The 19,925-nt window shown below is 37.9% G+C and overlaps 1 protein-coding gene across 6 annotated transcripts in view; it reads left to right on the top strand.

The window, feature by feature from the left end:
- The window catches only part of rgs3a (regulator of G protein signaling 3a), a 94,633-nt gene that overhangs the window by 38,610 nt on the left and 36,098 nt on the right, over positions 1 to 19,925 (top strand). For 4 of the 6 annotated variants that reach the window (XM_077623479.1, XM_077623480.1, XM_077623478.1 and 1 more), the window contains one exon: positions 5,594 to 5,728. In XM_077623479.1, coding sequence (XP_077479605.1) covers positions 5,594 to 5,728 — 135 coding nt within the window. Of the gene's footprint in view, positions 1 to 5,593; positions 5,729 to 10,629; positions 10,993 to 13,610; positions 13,764 to 19,925 lie in introns of those variants that run through there. The other 2 variants (XM_077623482.1, XM_077623483.1) reach the window with 2 other exon arrangements.

The following is a 19,925-nucleotide window of genomic DNA, read 5'->3' as shown; positions in this document are numbered from 1 at the left end:
ATCTCAAGAAGTTGGAAAAAATGAAAAAAGTGATTTGGGAGTGCCCCAAAATCGACAGAAAATGACTGAAATAAACAGGAAGTGAATGCAAAATGGTGACCGAACGTTGCCACCCTCCCAGTTCAAATAGATTGGACGTCTACTAGTGATATTCTAATTGGAAGTTCAAATTATATATATATTTTTTAAATCATTGGCATGATTGACGCGATAGATTTCCAATCTGTTTGAACATGGAGGGTACGAAGGTTCATTCACTACCACTCTCTTAGTTCAAATGGATTGGACGTCAACAAGGGATAAATCAATTGAAACACTTTAAAATTTGTTATCAATAGCCACACAATTGGACGTCTGTCACTGTCAAAGGCACTGAAATAGCTAATTGGACTTTTAAACAATAATACAAAAATAGTCCTTGGACACAGTGGGTGAATTCATCTTTATGCAATGAAAATATCACTGACAATCATGTGAGCGGAAGTAATGATTATTAAAAGAAATTTCTTAAAAAAAAGAATGTCGTTGATTAGAAGCAAAAACTGAAAATAGCTAAATACCAGCGGGGCCAATCATGTGCTAATCATCCTCTATGACGTCTCTAGGAAGAGCCTAGGGACAAACATTCCAGTGTTCATGCTCCTCTTTTTTGGACGACCGCAGAACTACCGTGAAGTGGAAAGACGGACAAACAAACTTGAAATAGATGACACAGTGTGGGAAAGGCACCGTAGCAAATCACTCTGCCATGCAAATTGTCTCGCAAAAGGTTTTGTTTTGCTCATTTAGCTGTACAATGTTTTGAAATGTTCAGGGATTTTCATGATTTTCATGCTTTCGAAGTCCACTGTTTTTATTATATTTTCGTGTAGTCTTAATTTAATGTTAAATTTCCACTGGCTTTAAAAAATAGTGAGACTTCAAAATCATTTTTAAAAAGTGTTGTTTTGGGGAAAAATGTACAAAAAAATGCCTAAAAATCCATGCAAAATGCGCTGTAAGAAAGTAAGATAATTAAAAAAAATGCACCCCTCCCGCAAAAAATCTTGAAAAGTTGAAAAACTACAAAAAAATATATGCAAATAAATTTGCAAAAAAAAAATTAAAAGAATAATTTTCGAGAAAACAAAAAAACGATTTCAAAGAAACCTGAAATACACTACAAAAAAGTATAATTTTGGGGAAATTAGAAAAAAAATCAATTCTTTAATTCTTATTTTTTGCTAGGATTGGAGGATTAGTGCTATTAACCACAGCCATTGATTTTAAAATGCGCCAATTTAAATGTCCATTCATTTCTGTTTGAAAAAGTTACGTAGGCAAAACCAATGTGGCTGACAAAAAAAATCGAGCTGAAAACACTTTCGACCTGACCCCTACCGGCTACTGGCTACGGCTTGGCATGTTTCCCACCGAGACTGAAATTGGTATCGATCCCCTCCCGTGGCCGTTGTCGAACGAGGGCATTTACAGAGCAGCGTTCCTTGAGGGCGCGCGGCTGACATGAGATCAGAGTAGAGTCGCGCATTTGTGACCCCAACGTGTACATGACAGCGATAACGTGAGCCGCAGTGACAACTCGTCTGCCAGATGGCCTCGACCGGCCAATCTGATTGTGCCGCTTTTATTTTTAGCCCTAGTTACAGGCGGCCATTCGTCGGATTTTGGCCCATTACCTTCTCACATGGAGCTTTTGGTCAAAAGTGCTGTGATTCAAGTGTGTCAAATCATTTGCTTTTTATTTTTTAACTTTTTATCTGTCCTTTTTTGATTAAAAAGGAGAAACAGGAAAGATTTAATATTTGAAATTCATTTATTTACATTGAAAAATAATGGTGAAAAGAGTAAACAATCCCTTCTATTTATTTCTAATTTTAAGATCTTTAAAAACAACGGTATTACGTTGTTGTTTTTTTATTTCAGAAAATGTTTATTTAAACTGCTTTTTGAAAGGAAAAACAGAATATTTCCTTTTTTATTTCTCTTAATCATTTGTTTCTATTAACATTTTTAAATAGCTTTTGTGAAAATATCATTTTTTTCTTCTTTTAGAATATCTCCCATATTATTTTTTATAAAAGGAAAAACTATATAAAAATGTAATAATAAAAGGACACAAATTGATGTCACGGGCAGGATTTTTAGTTCCAAAGTGAAAAATCACAAATACGTATCCTCTTAAAGTACAGTATCAGGATTAATAGGGGTCGAATTGAATCATGACCTGTGAATTGTGATACGAATTTTCTCGCCAGATATGAGGAAATATGCACCCCTAGTTGTTTGATGGCCCCTAAAACAAATGATCTAGATCACGTGTCAAAGTGGCGGCCCGGGGGCCAAATCTGGCCCGCCGCATCATTTTGTGTGGCCCGGGAAAGTAAATCATGAGTGCCGACTTTCTATTTTAGGATCAAATTAAAATGAAGAGTATAGATGTATATTAAATTCCCTGATTTTTGCCCTTTTAAATCAATAATTGTAATTTTTTTATCATTTGTTTCTGTGTTTTTAGTTCAAAAATCATTTTGTGAAATCTAAAAATATATAAAAAAAGCTAAAATAAACATTGTTTTAGATCTATAAAAAACCAAATATTCAGGGCTTTTAATCCAGTTCTTTTAATACATTTATAAAAAAAGAAATCTAAATATTATATCTAAAATGGTCCGGCCCACATGAAATCCAGTTGACGTTAAAGCGGCCCGCGAACCAACCCTCGTCTGACACCCCTGATCGAGATGATTGCCTTCAGCATTTTCCATGAAAATGAAGACAAAAGCCTCCAGTTTGACTTGACACTTAGAGACATTAGTTTCCGAGCCCTCAATCAAAAATATGTCTCGCAAATGTCAAATTAGGAATTTGGCCGCCCAAAAAACAACAATCTGTTCTGTAATCCCCAAATAACCCAATAAAAATGAAAAGCTCTCTGTGCATGGCAGCATCCAAGAAGACAAAATATAAATGTGTGCGTGATCTCCATTTAATGGCCTCCAGTGTGCTGTGACAGTCTCAAAGAGTGATTGATTTCGAAGAAAATGGACACTGATCTCTGTCTGCTTTGCCCGCGCCACTAATTTGTCATCTCACTGTGATGTCATAGCGCTTTGCCTTTCCTTTGTCTTCTCTATCCTCACATTGACCCTCAGCAAAAGACCCTTTTCATCTCAAACGCTCATCGTCCTTTCCTGTATTCGGCCCGCCGCTCATTCCGCTCGGTGAATATCCGCTTCGATGAGACGTTGAGGTTGATCGAAAAAGACAGGGAGCGACCAGGCAGGAGACGATGAATCCCGAGTTGTCGGGGGAACGGGAAAATGAGCGATGGCGAGCGCAGAGGCGTGACCCTAAAGTCGATCTCGAGAGGACTCACGCAAATTGGAACAACAAAATTCGACGCTATTTATATCGCATCTTCTGTCCAAAAAAGTCGTTGCGCCAATACTTATGCTCGGGCGGGGATGCGGTGAAAGTACTTTGTACCACTCTGCGTCTTCTTCTGATAGAAACCATAGGCATCAACTTTGTTTTATCTAGGACAGGGGTGTCAGACTCGGGTTGGTTCGCGGGCCGCTTTAACGTTAACTTGATTTCACGTGGGCCGGACCATTTTAGATATAATATTAAGATTTTTTTTAAATAAATGGATTAAAAGAACTGGATTAAAAGCCCTGAATATTCCGTTTTTTTTACAGATCTAAAACAATGTTTATTTTACTTTTTTAAAATATATTTTTAGATTTTATAAAATAATTTTTGAACTAAAAACACAGAAAAAATTGATTAAAAAATTACAATTATTGATTTAAAAGGGGGAAAATGAGGAAATTTAATATACATCTATATTCTTCATTTTAATTTGATCCTAAAACAGAAAGTCGGCACTCATCATTTACTTTCCCGGGCCACACAAAATGATGCGGCGGGCCAGATTTGGCCCCCGGGCCGCCACTTTGACACATGTGATCTAGAACGAAGCATTGAATGATAATTTTTGGTGCCATTGATGCCTCTCCTAGTCAAAATGGATTGGCCTTCTACCTTTGTCAATGGCAGCTAATGTTTTCCATTCATTCTTTCAGCCATTTCCAATGTGCTACAAATTGGAACTGAATGGCACTTTTGGTCGAGGCAAATGGAACCATGGCAACGTTGGAAGTTAACTTAAAATTATTATTATTTTTTAAATACTTGAATCACGATGCCACCCACAATAGCATTTAAGTTCTTGTGGATGAAAAGAGCTCAGACCACCAGCTCCACCGCCTTGACCGCTGACTGCCCAATTTGTGTTTTCATGCATTTTCCCAGCAGGGCTTTATTGATTTCTTGGCCCACATATCAAATTCAGTCTCAAGTGCGCTCCAGTCATGATCTAATTTCACTAATGCTCGCACATTTTGCCAAGCCAGAACTGCTAGCAAACCCTGCTGCGTCATAAAAGTCCAGACGAAATAGACATACAATGGGATATGAATTGTCGCAACATAGTATATGATTCAAACGTTTTTGTTTATTTCAACTGTACACAGTCACAATGGACATTCCACGCTGTATATTGTGTCAGAAACACAGCTGCTAACTCTTCACTGGCAAATGTGAAGAAGACGTTAACTCTTTCTCTGCCATTGACGTCAATACATTATTTTTGAACTGGGAGGGCGAAAGACTTTTTTTTTGGTACTTTCTTTTAATTGAGATTCAATTTCAAGGCCCTTTCATTTTTGTTTTGGGATGTTTTCTGTGTTACTACCTGTTTTTTTCCACAATTCATTTTGACATTTTTAAAAAGGTGAACTCTTTGGATTTAAAAAACAAACGGAAAACGTGTAAATACATTGGTGCCTCTACATCATGGCCCGGGAAAGTAAATCATCAGTGGCGACTTTCTGTTTTAGGATCAAATTAAAACGATAGATATAGATGTATATTAAATTTCCTGATTTTCCCCCTTTTAAATCAATAATTGAAATTTTTAATCCATTTTTTCTTTGTGTTTTTAGTTCAAAAATCATTTTGTAAAATCTAAAAATATATAAAAATATTTTCTGTTTTTTACTTTAATATGGTACATAATTAAAGAAAAAATTGTTTTCCTTTTGCCATGAAAAACAAATGATTAAATAAATGATTTTCTCTTACTAAGAAAAAAAGCTCAAATAAACATTGTTTTAGATCTATAAAAAACGGAATATTCAGGACTTTTGATCCAGTTCTTTTAATCCATTTATAAATAAAAAAATCTAAATATTATATCTAAAATGGTCCGGCCTACGTGAAATCAAGTTGACGTTAAAGCGACCCGCGAACCAACCCGAGTCTGACACCCTTGCTCTACATAGAAAATATTCAGATTACAAAAAGCGTAAATGCTATTTTTGTCTCTAGATACGAAACAAATTCCAAGTTACAAAACGTGAAATCTAAAAAAAATTCAAACAGCCTGCGGTGGGCCGGGTCTGGCCCCCGGGCCGCCGCTTTGACACCTGTGTTCTAGACTACGTCGCGGTGATCTTTGGCTCATCTCTCACCATTGCCTCTTTCTCTCTCTCTTTCTGTCTGTCTTCTGGTCTCTCCACCTCCACATCAGAAGTGCGACTGTCTGCTCAGTCTGGAAGCGTTCTCGTCTGAGCAGAAGCACCGCGTGTGCCAGTGCCTCAAAGACAACATCGACAAGCAGCTCCACCTTCAAAGAAGGGAGCCCGCCGTTCAGCGTTTTGACCAGGTAGGGACACTCGTGGACTTCCTCCTTTCCGGCCTGAACCGAGACATGAACATGTGTTCGTGCATATATTTGCATGTACACTCTCATTCACATGTGTTCTTAATGAGCAACATGTTCTGCTTTCTTCTTCTTTGGTTGGCATCATCTTATATATGAATGGTTGCCTAACAAAATGGCATTTTTTGAGCTTAGAAATATTGGCTTTTGGGGCTTTTTAACCCAAAATCTGAGCAATAGTTGGAAATAGTAGAGTTGATGGCATCCCCCTGCAAGACCTAGAAATTAAAAATATATAAAATTATCCTCAGTGTAGAAATTGGCAACTACAACTAGTGGTAAATGATCCAGTTTTGGATTTAATACAGCATCCTGATTGATCTTTTTGTGAAGACCTGGAATGCAATAATCTATTATACTAAAAATTAATGCATAAAGTTTCCTACATCTTGTTTGGACAGAAGCCACTTCAGGTTTCACTTTAACACAACACACTTTATTATTCATATTTGAGCATTTTATTGTTGTTTCTATATATACTTTTTATCTATAGGAGTTATATAATAGGTAGTGTTAGTGATGGCACTTGATGTCCAATCCATTTCAAGTGGGAGTGTGAGCAAGTTGGAAGAAATATTTTGATTATTCTTGTGGTTTTCACTTAGTTTTCTTTTCGGTAAATCCTCCCTTTCATAAACAAAACTGAGAAAACTTGAAAATGGTGACGGCTAGCATCATCAAATGAAGAGTTAAACGTTAATTCAGGAATCAAGAGGTTAAACCCCGCTATCATAAACTTTGGTACATTCTTTTTCCAAGCTCTTATTTTCTTGTAACATCTCATTCCATCTAAATTGGTGGTGTCCCGAGAGCAAGGAACTGTTTGCTTAATTATATCGAACATCTCGTCAAACGAGTTCACTTTTGATTGCCTTTATGGTACCACCTCAAAGGCAAATGTAGTTTGAGGTTCACTGAACTTTGGCACGGATAATTACATGCAAAATCAAGGAGGGGAGCATTAGGCGTGTGCCACTTTAACAGTGACGCTTCGTAAAACCGCTCAACTTTGCCATCTTATTAATAAATAAGTAGCAACAGTTGACATCACATTGAGAGGTGGACTCAATTTATGAAAACAATGGGTTCCTTTACAGTTGTGTTTTATATTAAGTAGTTATGTATATATTTTCTTACCATATAACTGTTAAAAAAACAATTTTCTATTAATGAACAACAGGTGATAGCCACCTGTGGTTCACTCGCCTAACTTCGGTGCGGGTAAGCGTGGGATCAATTCCCGCTCGGTGGTGGTAGGATTGTGAGTGCGAATGGTTGTCTGTCTCTGAAAATAATATTTCATAAAATATAATATTGAATATTAACACAATAGTTCATAGAATTATAAGAACCACACATGGATGCCAAATATTAATTATTAAATGAATGAATGTGATGTTTGTGTATGTGCACAATATATATATATATATATATATATATATATATATATATATATATATGTGTATATTAATGACCAAAAATTGTTGTTTGTCCTATTAAAGCTTAAAGGTGAGGAATACTATAATTAAAAAAAATGTTATGAACAAACGTGGTCAGGTTTTATTAAATAAAGGCCATGTTGAGTTTGGAAGAAAATATGGTCTGTATTTATGATAATATACCGTATTTTCACGACTATAAGGCGCACCGCATTATAAGGCGCACCCTCAAGGAATGACTCATTGTAATTTTTTTTCCATATATAAAGCACACTAGATTATAAGGCGCCCTGTTTATTTTGGAGAAAATTTAAGACTTTTAAGTGTGCCTTATAGTCGTGAAAATACGGTAACTTTCTTCACTTTTTAACCAATGTTGTTCCTATTTATTCGATCAAAACATAAATAATAGTTAAACCCACAGAAACATCTGCTCTGCCCAATAAATATGTAATTTGCATGCTTCTTACTGTTTGCTGCCGACACGCATTCCTGCTCCTTGTCTCTAATTAGACATGGTTGAATTGCATTTGGCGCCGCGTCGCCCTTCTTTCTGTCTTTGTCTCTCTCTCACTCTGTTTTTGTTGCTGTTTTTGGCATCCAAGGTTGCTGTTTACGTTTGTATTGATGAGCCAGTGTGAGCTCCAAGAAAGACATTCTTGAAAATTGATACTTTTCTATTTTACATGGTTACTTCATATCAATTTTAGCATTTTTGGGTCACTTTCTTGTTGGCTGTCATTGACGGCGTGAGACGAACAATTCATTTAGACTGGAAGGGACGGTTGCAGATTCGAGTTTGGGATGGGGGGGATACTGGCTGAGATAATTTAACGCTTAAACCCCAAATTATAGCGCTGCACATAATTTTTAGTCCATTTTAGACCATTTTAAAATATTTTTTTAATTCATCTTACTGCTTATCCTCACAAGGGTCGCGGGAGGTGCTGGAGCAGTTCCCATTCCAAGCTAATTTACAACCTACACCCCCTAGACTGGTCGCCACTCCGTCGTTCACCATTCGTGCTCACAATCACACCGCCATCAAGCGGGAATCGATCCCATGCTTGCCTACCCCGAAGTCAGAAAAGTGAACCACTACACATCAGATGGCCTGTACTTTATTTAATCTAAAATATATTTTATAAAAGTAAATACAATACAGCAAATGGTTTTCTTTCCTCTTTTATTTTTCAATGTAAATATGTTTTGTCTGCACAGCGCACCAGTAAGAATAGGGTTAAATATGATTAAGGTTTCTTAGATAAGTGAGCAAAAAGTCCCTGTGGCTCAATGTTTTTTGCCTTGTGTTCACCTCACACTGCTGGAAGCAGATGCAGTATCTCCTCACACATCTTCTCCCTGCTCATTTGGCCCACTTGCTCTCATCCTGTTTAGACTTTCCTAAATACAGTACAGCGCCGTGACGAAAACGAATAAACGAAAACAACTGAAGTAGATAAATCGACCGTCCTTAACTCAGTGGCTGCCAATTACGGCAATACACGTCCTGCCTTTTTGAACTGAGGGAACTTTCATTCCTTCGCTGCCACCTTCCCAGTTCAAATGTATTGGACTTGTACTCATAATGAGAGAATAATTTGTATTTTTTATTAACTCATTGGCTACTGTGATGTCTAAAGACGCCTAAAAAGTCTACTCGTGGTCAATTCATTTCAATTCAAACCAGAAGCATGAAAAGCCACATGACTGCTGCCAACCCTCCCAGTACAAATGGGTTGGAAGTCTACTCATGATAAACTCATTTAAATTCACAAAAGAAAGGTCATGGGGCACATGATTGCACAGAAAAAGACTAAGACCTCGAAATGGCGTCACTAAACATGAGATAAGTCCATGTTCAATTTTAATTACATGCATTCCTCACTCTAGAAAAACAACATGAAGCCATGGCAAGCATACTGGAATAATTGAATTTGCTCGCATTCACTGGAACGTACCGTTTGCATACAAATATGTTGCGTAAGTTCTGTGAATCATGGGAATTTTTTGCGAATCTCCTGAGACGTCAGCAGTTTTAGAGCTGGGGCACCTAGAAACAGAACAGAGTACAAATTGTCAACATCATCAACATCGGAAAGCATCACATACTGTGTGTTTTAATGATAAATTAATTTCTCGAATAATTTTATGATTAGTCAAGAAATGTCATGGATTTATATCTTCACCACCCTAAAGTATTTGTGGGAGATTGATCTGTATTGCAATAAATCAAATAATTTAATTAAAAATAATGTTGCCATTCCAAATGAATTGGTCATTGACACTTTAGGGAATGATACATTTATTTATCAAATATTTTCTGACCGGCAACCAATAGAATAGGCTCCAGCACTCTTCATGATACTCATGAGGATAAGATGCTCAAAAGATAAATGAATCCTTTTGTAATGAATCAATGAATTTGATAGATTAATCTGTTAACCTTTTATTACAATCGCCTATGTCACGTGTGAAAGTGGCGGCCCGGGGGCCAAATCTGGCCCTCTGCATCATTTTGTGTGGCCCGGGAAAGTAAATCATGAGTGCCGACTTTCTGTTTTAGGATCAAATTAAGATGAAGAATATAGATGTATATTAAATTTCCTGATTTTCCCCCTTTTTAAATCAATAATTGTACATTTTTAAGCATTTTTTTCTGTGTTTTTAGTTCAAAAATCATTTTGTAAAATCTAAAAATATATTTAAAAAAAGCTAAAATAAACATTGTTTTAGATCTATAAAAAAACTGAATAATCAGGGCTTTTAATCCAGTTCTTTTAATCAATTTATTTTAAAAAATCCAAATATTATATCTAAAATGGTCCGGCCCACGTGAAATCAAGTTGACGTTGAAGCGGCCCGCGAACCAACCCGAGTCTGACACCCTTGGTCTATGTGATCGAGCCCAATTTACGATCACATGATCGAATCTGAAACATCACTAATTCTGCAATTAAATGATAAATTCTAACATGGCCAGTCCAAATGTATTGGACTTTGGCTTCAAACTTTCTTCAATAGGATCAGAATTCACATTTTCCGTCAATGGCGGCCAGAGATTTCTTTTGTAGCATCCTGTGCCGTCAGTCCGACATGGCGGGCGACGGAGGCATGCGCCGTGTAATCGATTCTATTTAAAATAGCCTGTTGTGTAGGAGCGCATGATGCGATTAGAAGACGTTTGATGGCGTGCCTCGCCATCGGGTCAGAAGAAAGAATGCGTGTCTCGCGGGGCGTTAAAGAGGCACCCCCCGTGACATCCTGCTCTTTGCCGGGTTTTGATTCACGGCTTTGATTTGTAACTTCTAAAAATAGCTCTCCGAGAGGGAGGGAGAGACAGACGAAAGGACTCTTGCATGCTTTACTCTCCAGAGAGTTACTTGGATCGTTTGATCTTTGAATAACCTTCACTCGCGCTGTTTACCAGACGCTCAAGCATCCCCGCTCACTTCTGGCTCCTCGGCTTTTGCTCTTTCATTCATTTCTTCTACTCTGTCCTTCATGAAGCCCCCCTCCCCAGTCCCCGTTCCAACGACAACCTTCTTTCAGCTTTACCGCACCGTCTCGCTCACTCACTATCGCTCTCGCGCACATTGTTACCATTCTCCCGCCTGAGCTGGCGACAACACCGTGAGACAAGGTGCACGGGAGCGCTTCAGAAAAGAAAAAAAAAGCACCACAGGGACATTGGATTAGCTGAACATCAGTGTTTGTGTGTATTCTCGGTGCGCTGGCCAGCTGTGCGTCCGGATGCCTGTTTCGAAGGTAATGCCTTACCTTTTTTGCTGGCCTGATATTATTCTTCCATTGATTTGCATGCTTAATAATAGAGTGGTGTGATTTTGAGGAAAAAAACATGAGGATACGGGTCGTTTTATATCACAGTATCACTTTGACGTGGTATAAGACATTATTTATTAATCAGCAATTATGATAGCTTCTCCCCCACTTTTATTATTGAATTGACTAAATTGAATTGATTAAAATTAACTTATAATTGTTAAATATATCAATTTGTGCTGGAAACTAACACTGTCCAATGGAGCCATGTCCAAACTAATGCCCGCTGCCCTGTTATTATTGTCCCGCATAAAATATCATTGAACGTGGCTTACACAAGAGCTTGAATTCAGCCTACATTTTGTCGCGCTTCTCCTTTTTTAACACTTAATGAAGCTAGTCACTTAAAGAGCACCACTCCACTAGCTGAGGGGTCGAACCATGACATGCTGTTGAAAGAAATGTAGAAAACGGTGTGGAATTTCAGTATTTTGTGTTCTTTGTTCTACAAACTTTGTTTTAGTAATGTAAATATGTCTATAGATTTTGGAATATCCTTATATGTACCATGATTTTGTCTCTTTTAGACCTAAAGTCCGTCACATGAATTGGCAGTTATACACATCAAATCCATTTGAACTTTGAAAGCTGCTATTGACTCATCAAGTCACTCACTGCCATTAATGGCGATGGGTGTCCAATCCATTTTGAGTGGGTTAGTCAAAATGGATTGGATGTCTAATGACATCAATGACAGTCAATGGATTAATTTTTTTAAACTCATTTTTAAAACCTGACCTGACCCGATTTCAGTTGTCTGATTGACCAATACAAAGTGGAAGGATTTCATCTTAGCCTTTGCATCCTTTGATTTTTCTGAAAGCAGCACTTGGATAGAAAAGTTTGGACACCCTTGATCCAGTAAAAAACAGAAGTAGCATACATAGTTTTGCGCAAAAGTAAAGTTGTCTAATTCTCTATAAAATCCAAACTCGCCAAAACGACATGCACCCAAGCATGCTTCTTATCCAGTCCAATTCATTTGAAGTGGGAAGGATGGCAGCAAATGATTTGCTGCCATCCTCCTGCATCAATTGAATTGAACGCAAACTAGTGACAAACTCATTTAAATTCGAACCAGAAGCACAATGAGCCACGCGATTGCTGCCAACCCTTCTAGTAAAAATGGATTAGGCCTTTCAGTCAGTTTATTGGCGTTGATGGGTCTTTTCAAAATCCATGTTCTGCTTTTACTAACCACCAAAAGCAATATTTTGCATCCCAAACTACTAAATATTAAATTTGTCATGAGCTAGCCTTTAAAGAGCTTGTAATGTCCCCCTGATCCTTTGTTTACACTGCATCAGAACAAGCCATTCATCTCAAGAATATGGTGGCATCCTATGACTCAGTACAATTATAGCGTGCAAACATGTTTATATATAGTCGCTCAATCCATATGCTCCGAAGCCCAGACGACAGCTTAAGGAATAATGAGGCGTTTACCAGGATATAGAGTATTGCAACATGTATAGTTACGCAACAGAGAAACGAGCAGTCTCGCAATCATATTCATGTTTGATTTATCTATCACGCTGTCCTCGGACCCTAAACAGGGTAAACACTTTGGAAATTGATGCAATATATATATCCGAGATGTCCCAATCACTTTAATTTTGCACTCGCATTTCCTCACTGCAGGGCAGACATTAGTAGCATGTCACATTCCTATGTTTTATGGTATAAACTCAGATATTGGGGTTTATACTGACAATATTTGGATACTTTGAATTTATTCTGTTGCTTTCTAGTCCTTAAAAATAGGCTTCTGTTTCCCCCATCCTTCAAGATGGGGCGAAATATAGTGGATATAGTAGCATATTTGTTTTGTTCACTGTTTGGCTGATAAGTTTTGTTTTAAAATAGATCGACACAAAGAACAAACATGTACCTTAAAGTATAACAACAGTGAAATGGACAACAACGGGGTAAATCGTCATTTGTTAAGATAACAGTTTTTAAGATAACTATAAAAACAACATAACATGTTGTCGATGGTCAGAGGGAGAAAAAAAAAAACAAAGTATTAATCGCATGCCCAGCCAAAGTATAAAAAAAACAGAAAAATATGGTACGTTTCATAAAGTGCTTTAAAAAAAAGTCAAACACCTTACAAAATTAGCTTCAGGCATCGGTTACCGGCTGAATAAAAAAAAACGGACTTTTAAAACCCCATATCGGTCAAACTCTAGTAACTTTTACATGAAACATTAGACATGATTTCAATGAAGGTACTATAATAAATGCAAATAATTGATTCTAGGAGCCTCCAGTGGGCGTAATGATGACTTGTGCTTAGCTGTGCACCCACTGAGTTCATTATGGACCAGTTGGCGTCTTAACATAAAAAAAAGAAAAAGAAAACATTAAAAAACGCCAGCTTTCTCCTCTCGGTGCTCAAATGTCTCTTCTCGTTACCAAGACTTGGTAGTCCACCTTCTTCGCCTTGTAGGCATTCTCTCTTCCCTCCCTCTAAGTCCTCGCACCCCCCCTTCCCTCCGTCATCCTCTTCTCTCCATCCTCTCCTCCGGTCTGTTCTCGCTCTCGTCGGATGAGCCCGCGCAGACGCCGCCGAGCCTCCACCGAGGCTCACTTTGACGGAAAAAGGAAGTAGGACACTTGAATGGGGTAGTGCGCAGCGCTTTTCATTGCCTATTAGCGGACTCTATAAACTCGGGACAAATTCCGCTTCCAAGGTAGGAAGGATGTGCTTTCAAAGAAATGACTTTTTTCAGGGGCGCTTTGGAGAAAAAGTGTTGTTTTGCCCCAGTTGGGCAGGGAGTGGTTTGCTCATATGACTTGAGAGATGTGTGGGAAAGATAGGAAACGGGCAATCCAGGCTTAGTTTTGCAGGAGTTATGGTTGTGTCCTCACTTTGCCTTTCTCCACTTTTTTTTAAGCATACCATGAATACTTCTCCTCCAGTTAAGCATAAACAAGATTTGCTCACCGTCATCGCTGTTTACGTCCCCGCTCAGGCTACTAGTGGCTCTTGGATTAGCACAATCGGCACTGCCGGAGCGAATGAAGATGTTAGAGATGTACTGTTAACTGTTTCAGTGCCATTGACGATGATAGACGTCCAGTCATGTGGGGTTCAAGCGTGCTCATTTAAATGAGTTTATGATAGGTAGAATGGATTGGACTTCTACCGTTGGTAGTGGCGGACAATGAGTTTAAAACAGTTTTACAGAGAGAGAGTGAGGAAGAAGGACACTTGGGAGTAATTGGGTGATTTTTTTTTTAATGTTTTCACAGTTTTGTCCATTTTTGAAGCCACTTTTGTTTACATGTGATATTTTTGGCATTATTCAATGTTTTGCAGATACGTTTTTTCATTGGTGGACGTCCAATCTATTTGAAGTGGGAGGGTTGGCAAATGGAGAGGATGTTTATCTCTGTCTATGGCAGGCAATTAATTACTTCCAGAGAGAGAGAGGGGGAATTGGAGAAGCATACTTGAGTATTTTTGTTATTTTGGTGGTTCTTGCTGATTTTTTTTTATTTTTTTTATTTTTTTGCATTTCCCATTTTTTTTCAACTATTTTGGTTCATTCCATTTTTCATTATTTATTTATTGTATTGCAATTCTTGCCATTTTTTAGTTTTCTCGCTCAGTTAGTTGTCACTAGTAGATGTCCAATCTGTTCTAACTGGAAGGGCTGTCGAACGGATTGGTCATATCACCATCAATGGCAGACAATGATTTAAATACAGAATGAAGCACGCTCTTATTTAACTGGCTTTTCATCAGTTTCTTTAATTTTTCATTTTTGGGGGGGTCATTTTCTATTTTTTTTATAACATTTGCATGTTTTCAAATGGACAGGTTGTCTATCACCATGAATGAGTTACTGTAAACACGTTTACAGTCAGAGAGACTGGCGAAAAAGCATGCTCGGGTTTAATTGCCTTTCGAGTATCCTCACCAGGGGAATTATGGGGATTATTCCCTTATTTGACAAGGCACGGGCAACTAAAAAGAGCTTTAGCTTGAGATGTTTGCGACTAAGATGCGTCCTCCTCCTCTTAGCACCTTCATCCTCCACTTGTCCTTGATCGATAGGAGGCGCCATCAGTGTTACATACACATATACACACGTGGATTCACACACACATACACACACACACACACACACAGCAGGATTTATGTGCCGCATCTCACTGGCTCGGACAAATGAGCGGTTTGTTACGTCCTAACCTTGGAACAACAATGCGCGTCACAGGCTCCTGTGGATCCCTCACCGTTTGCCACTTTTCTATCATTTCTTGGGCTTTACCAGTCAATTCATTCATGCATTTTGGTTTTCTTCTTGGGTTACGAATTTCAAGCCCACAGGTCACCTACTGTTCATTTTAGGGCAATCACAGGTCAATTTCTGTTTGATTTTGCATCATTTCCTAGTTCTTTTGGGACATTCCTGGAAAAATTCCTGTTCTTTAGCCCAAAACTGATCAGGATGCTCTGAGATCAACAGAAGTGCCCCAAGATCAAATGGCTGCCTGCCATTGAATGGCCATAGAAATCCAATTTGTTTGGAGTGGGAGAAATGGCAGCAAATGAATAAATATTCATTTGCTGCCACCCTCCCACTTTTGCTTGTCACAAACTCATTGAAATTCACAGCAGAATGATGAAAAAAGCTTGCTTTTCTGTTTATTAGTTGTACTGTAAGATATTGAAGAACAATTTCCTAACGCATGTATTGATCATACCGTGAGATCATCATTATCGTGAGCCTTGTATCGCAAGCGAGTTACCCGGATGTTCCCACACCCTACTCAGAATGAACAAATTAGAGATTCAAACCCTTGTTTAGATGAGTTTAGTCAGCTTTTCCTGACCTGTAATTACGCCAGAAAAGAGAAGGCTGAGGGATAATCGGGGGTCTTGGGTAATTTGCTAACAAAACAATCAGAGGTCAATTGAAAATGGCACACCTGTCTAATATTGACAAGGCAATACTGCTCAAGTCCTTAAGATTGCGTATCGGTTGGCAAGAAGAATGAGTGTGGCCTTAACTCTTAAATATATGAGTGACTGGACAGGCCACTTATCCATAAGTATAAGTCAAAAAATGATTTTATTTTAACGCTGGTCCAGTGAGGGCATGCAAATTCCAGGGAGGAAGATTGTAACCCGATTAAACCTTCAATAGCAAAACTTAAACTAATAAATAAATAATAGCAAGAGGGTGAGGATGCAGAAATAGGAAAGGCATTTTAGACATAAATAGCTAGGTAATAAGTAAGTTAATAAATAAATACATGAATACATATATAAATAAATAAGCGTGTTGCTGAAATATACATATATATATATATACATATATAAGCACATATATACATACATACACATAGATGTACATGCATGCATACGGTAGGTCTTAACACTCAGCCATTTGTTTTGTTAAAGAGCCTGACAGCTGATGGAAGGATCTGCGGAAGCGCTCCTTCCTGCAATGAGGGTGCAGCAGTTTATTGCTGAAAGAGCTTTGGAGGGACTCCACAGACTCATGCAGGGTGTGGGAGGTGCTGTCCATGATGGACATCATCCTGGTCAGCATCTTCCGCTGTCCCACTTCCTCCACAGAGTCCAAATAAAACTTCCTTTTGTTGAGAAAATTATCTTCCCATTGGACAATAAACAAATACTTTTGTTCCAAGTTTGATTAGTTTGTATTTATTAGAATTTTTATTTATTACTTTTATAGAAATTTGGAACTGAATAAAAACAGAGTCATGATCGGCAGTTGTCCAGGTGGTGTTAAGGACTGGCCAACAACTAACCCGTAGAAACCCCAACATTTTTCGGATGACGAAAAGACCTATTTGATGTCACGCTGAAATTCCATGCAATAAAGAGCTTGCTTCATTGAGAGCATCCAACTCACTTTACATGCAAGCTTTCTCCGTAAGAAGGCCTTTCTTAAAACGGACTCAGTGGACACATTGTCCTTCAGCAGTTTGGCGTCACGCAGCAAAGCCAACTTGCGTCAATGACATTGACAAGGTGCCTATTAATAGTGCCTTTTCATCTTTGCACCAGCGCTGCCCTCCGATATTTTGTTAAAAAAAAATAAAACTACAAAGCCGTGCTGATAAAACACATCTCGGACGAAAGCAAAAGTCGATGCTCGATGATGGTAGCGCCACCTCGTTTTCATCGATCAGTCGACCCGTTGGCCACTACTGCCGTCTTTCCGTTGCTTGTCATATCCTCTCTTCTGAGCTGGGATCCAAATGGATGGATAAATGACGGCGATTGCCTTGTCGTTCTTCCGGCCGTGATAATCGAGCATCACTGCGCATATAATATGTCCATTTTGAAATGAGATCCCCTATGTGGATCATCTATATGGTTGTTATAGCGATAATGGATTTCCAATCGCCAGATTGGACCTGCAGATTGTTTTTGACATGTCAACATGCTCGTTAGTGGACATCATCCACTCATATACAGTACTGTGAAAACTAGAAATTGGGGATGATAACATCATTTTCAGAGGATCAGAATGGGGTAAAAAGGTTTTAAAAAAGTCTGTTTACATTTTTAATTACCGTATTTTCCACACTATAAAGCGCACTAGACTATAAAATGCACATTCAATGAACGGACTACCTTAAAATTTGTAGTATAATGTAAAAAACTATATATATCATGAATGTTTTTCATTTTTATATTTATATTTAAACTATTGAAACAAACCTTGCAGAAAAAAGAGGGGGAAAGTCAAGAAATTATAACTAGAATAGCTCAGTTCGTAATTTTTGTTGTTGTAAAAACATGCAAACAAGTTAAAAAATGTAGCAAATTGCAAAAAAAACCCTCAAAACTCCTGCAAACCATGGAATCAGAAAACCTCTAAAAACTGCAAAAAATCACCAAACTACAAAAAAACCCACACATTTTAACTCATTGTCTGCTGTTAAGTTATATATATTTTTTTGGACAGGCATTGCAATGTAACTTCCTGTTCATTTTGGGTCCCTTCCTATTGATTTTGGGGCATTCGGGGGTCACTTAATATTTATTTGGGGGTCATTTCTTGTTAATTTTGGTGCCAATTTAAGGAGGTTTATGAAAAAAAAGAAAAAAAAAGCTTTCTGTGTGTGTTGTGTGAGCCATAGAAAATCGCAGGAAGCATTGAAAATGTATAGGAATAATTTAGTCAATTTTTTGGGGGAAACTAAAATTCCCTAAATTGGCTAATAACTTTTGTGCACCTTTTGAAAATGTGAACATTTATGTGCTTGCTGTTAGAAATAAATTTGGCATGGTCTTGGTTAAAAAACCCAGTGTTATTTAGAACGTTAGGGTTTCTTTCCAAAGCCTCTTCACAAATATTTGACATCTGTACATTGTACATCAATACTATAATGGAATGCCACGTATTTTTGAAGTCATTAAAAATCACTCGATAAACATTACATTTTACATTGTTGGAATCGAATTGAAACTGACAGCCATCTTGGCGTCATGCAAATCCAGCTGGGAGTCGCGGGGATGGAAGCGTAGGGGAGGGAGAGGAAGTGGAAAGAAAACGCTTGTTTGGCAGCTAACTCTATTTCTAACCGCTTTGCTAATTGAGTTGAGTCAGATTTATTGAGACAGTATGCCGATTTGGCATCTGGATACATTAAAGCAATAATATTGTCGTAAGTAAAGCGAAAGGCTGCTGCGCCTCAATGTTTTGCTTAAGTCAAAAACCAGCAACCGCGTGAAATGAAAGGCAACAAGGGGCTTCGTTATAAAGTGAATGAGAATAAAAGCAGGATGACAAGAGTTCGTAGGTGACGCTATAACATTTGGAGGCGCGGTAAAGCACAGCTGCTCCCCTGGGATAGGTCTCTTATTGTCATAGTAACGAGGAGAGGGGTCACACGACTGTCCCTGGGTGACTGTCCGTGACTCGGAGTCTGCATGTCCCTGCAGTTCTATTTTTGTTATGGTTAAGTGTTTGACCTTCAGAAAATCACAAAACTGCTTGTATTTCGACAACATGACATCACAGGGTAGCACTGAACGTGTACATTTGGGGTGTCAAAATCAATTTGGTTCACCAGCCACATAAAAAAAAAATTATGACATTTTTGTGGGTACTGTATGTGCCTTTGGAAGGTATATTGGAAATAGTATAAACATGCGCGTGTTTGTACATGTGTGTATGTATATATATACGGATAACAACAACATATTGACATATCTTACATACTTTGGATTATTTTAGTAAAAAAATCAAAGATAAAATGCGAATCAACACATTTTTCTGTGAGTAACTTCTCTTTTAACAGCGAATGCACTGCTTTCCATTGCTTACCGAATACCTCGTTTAAAAGGAGAGCAGTAAGAAGAGCTTGCGTGACTGTTTAGTGTCCAAGTGGAGAGTATGTGAGAGGCTCCAAATGTTTCTGACAGGTGGTTCCATTGTGTCCAAGGCCATATCTTCAACACTCACTGCTTCGTTGGTGAGGACACAACAAGAGAAGGTGAATGTCACTGAGACTGAAGAGAAACATTAGAATATCTTTCAAAAATTGGTCAAATTGTATCTACTTTCCTAGTGGTCCATTAGACCATTGACAGTATTCGACGTCCAATTCATTTTGACTGGGAAAGGGCAAATAATGAACATTCTAAAAAAACAAATAGACAGGCTTTTTTTAAAAATCAATATTCTTTTTATTTTCAAATGGAATAACCCCCTATTTTAGAATCAAATGAAAGATTCTTTCATTAAATTCACAAGAAGTTTTTAAAATCAAATAAGCAAAAAGATAAATATTGAATTTTATAGATTTTTTCATTAAGTTTTTTCTCACATTTAATTTAAAAGGCAAAGGGAAAAATTGTAAAT

This window comes from Stigmatopora argus, chromosome 16, assembly GCF_051989625.1.
Source record: "Stigmatopora argus isolate UIUO_Sarg chromosome 16, RoL_Sarg_1.0, whole genome shotgun sequence".
NCBI lineage: Eukaryota > Metazoa > Chordata > Actinopteri > Syngnathiformes > Syngnathidae > Stigmatopora > Stigmatopora argus.
This window is presented reverse-complemented; position numbering and strand designations above follow the sequence as displayed.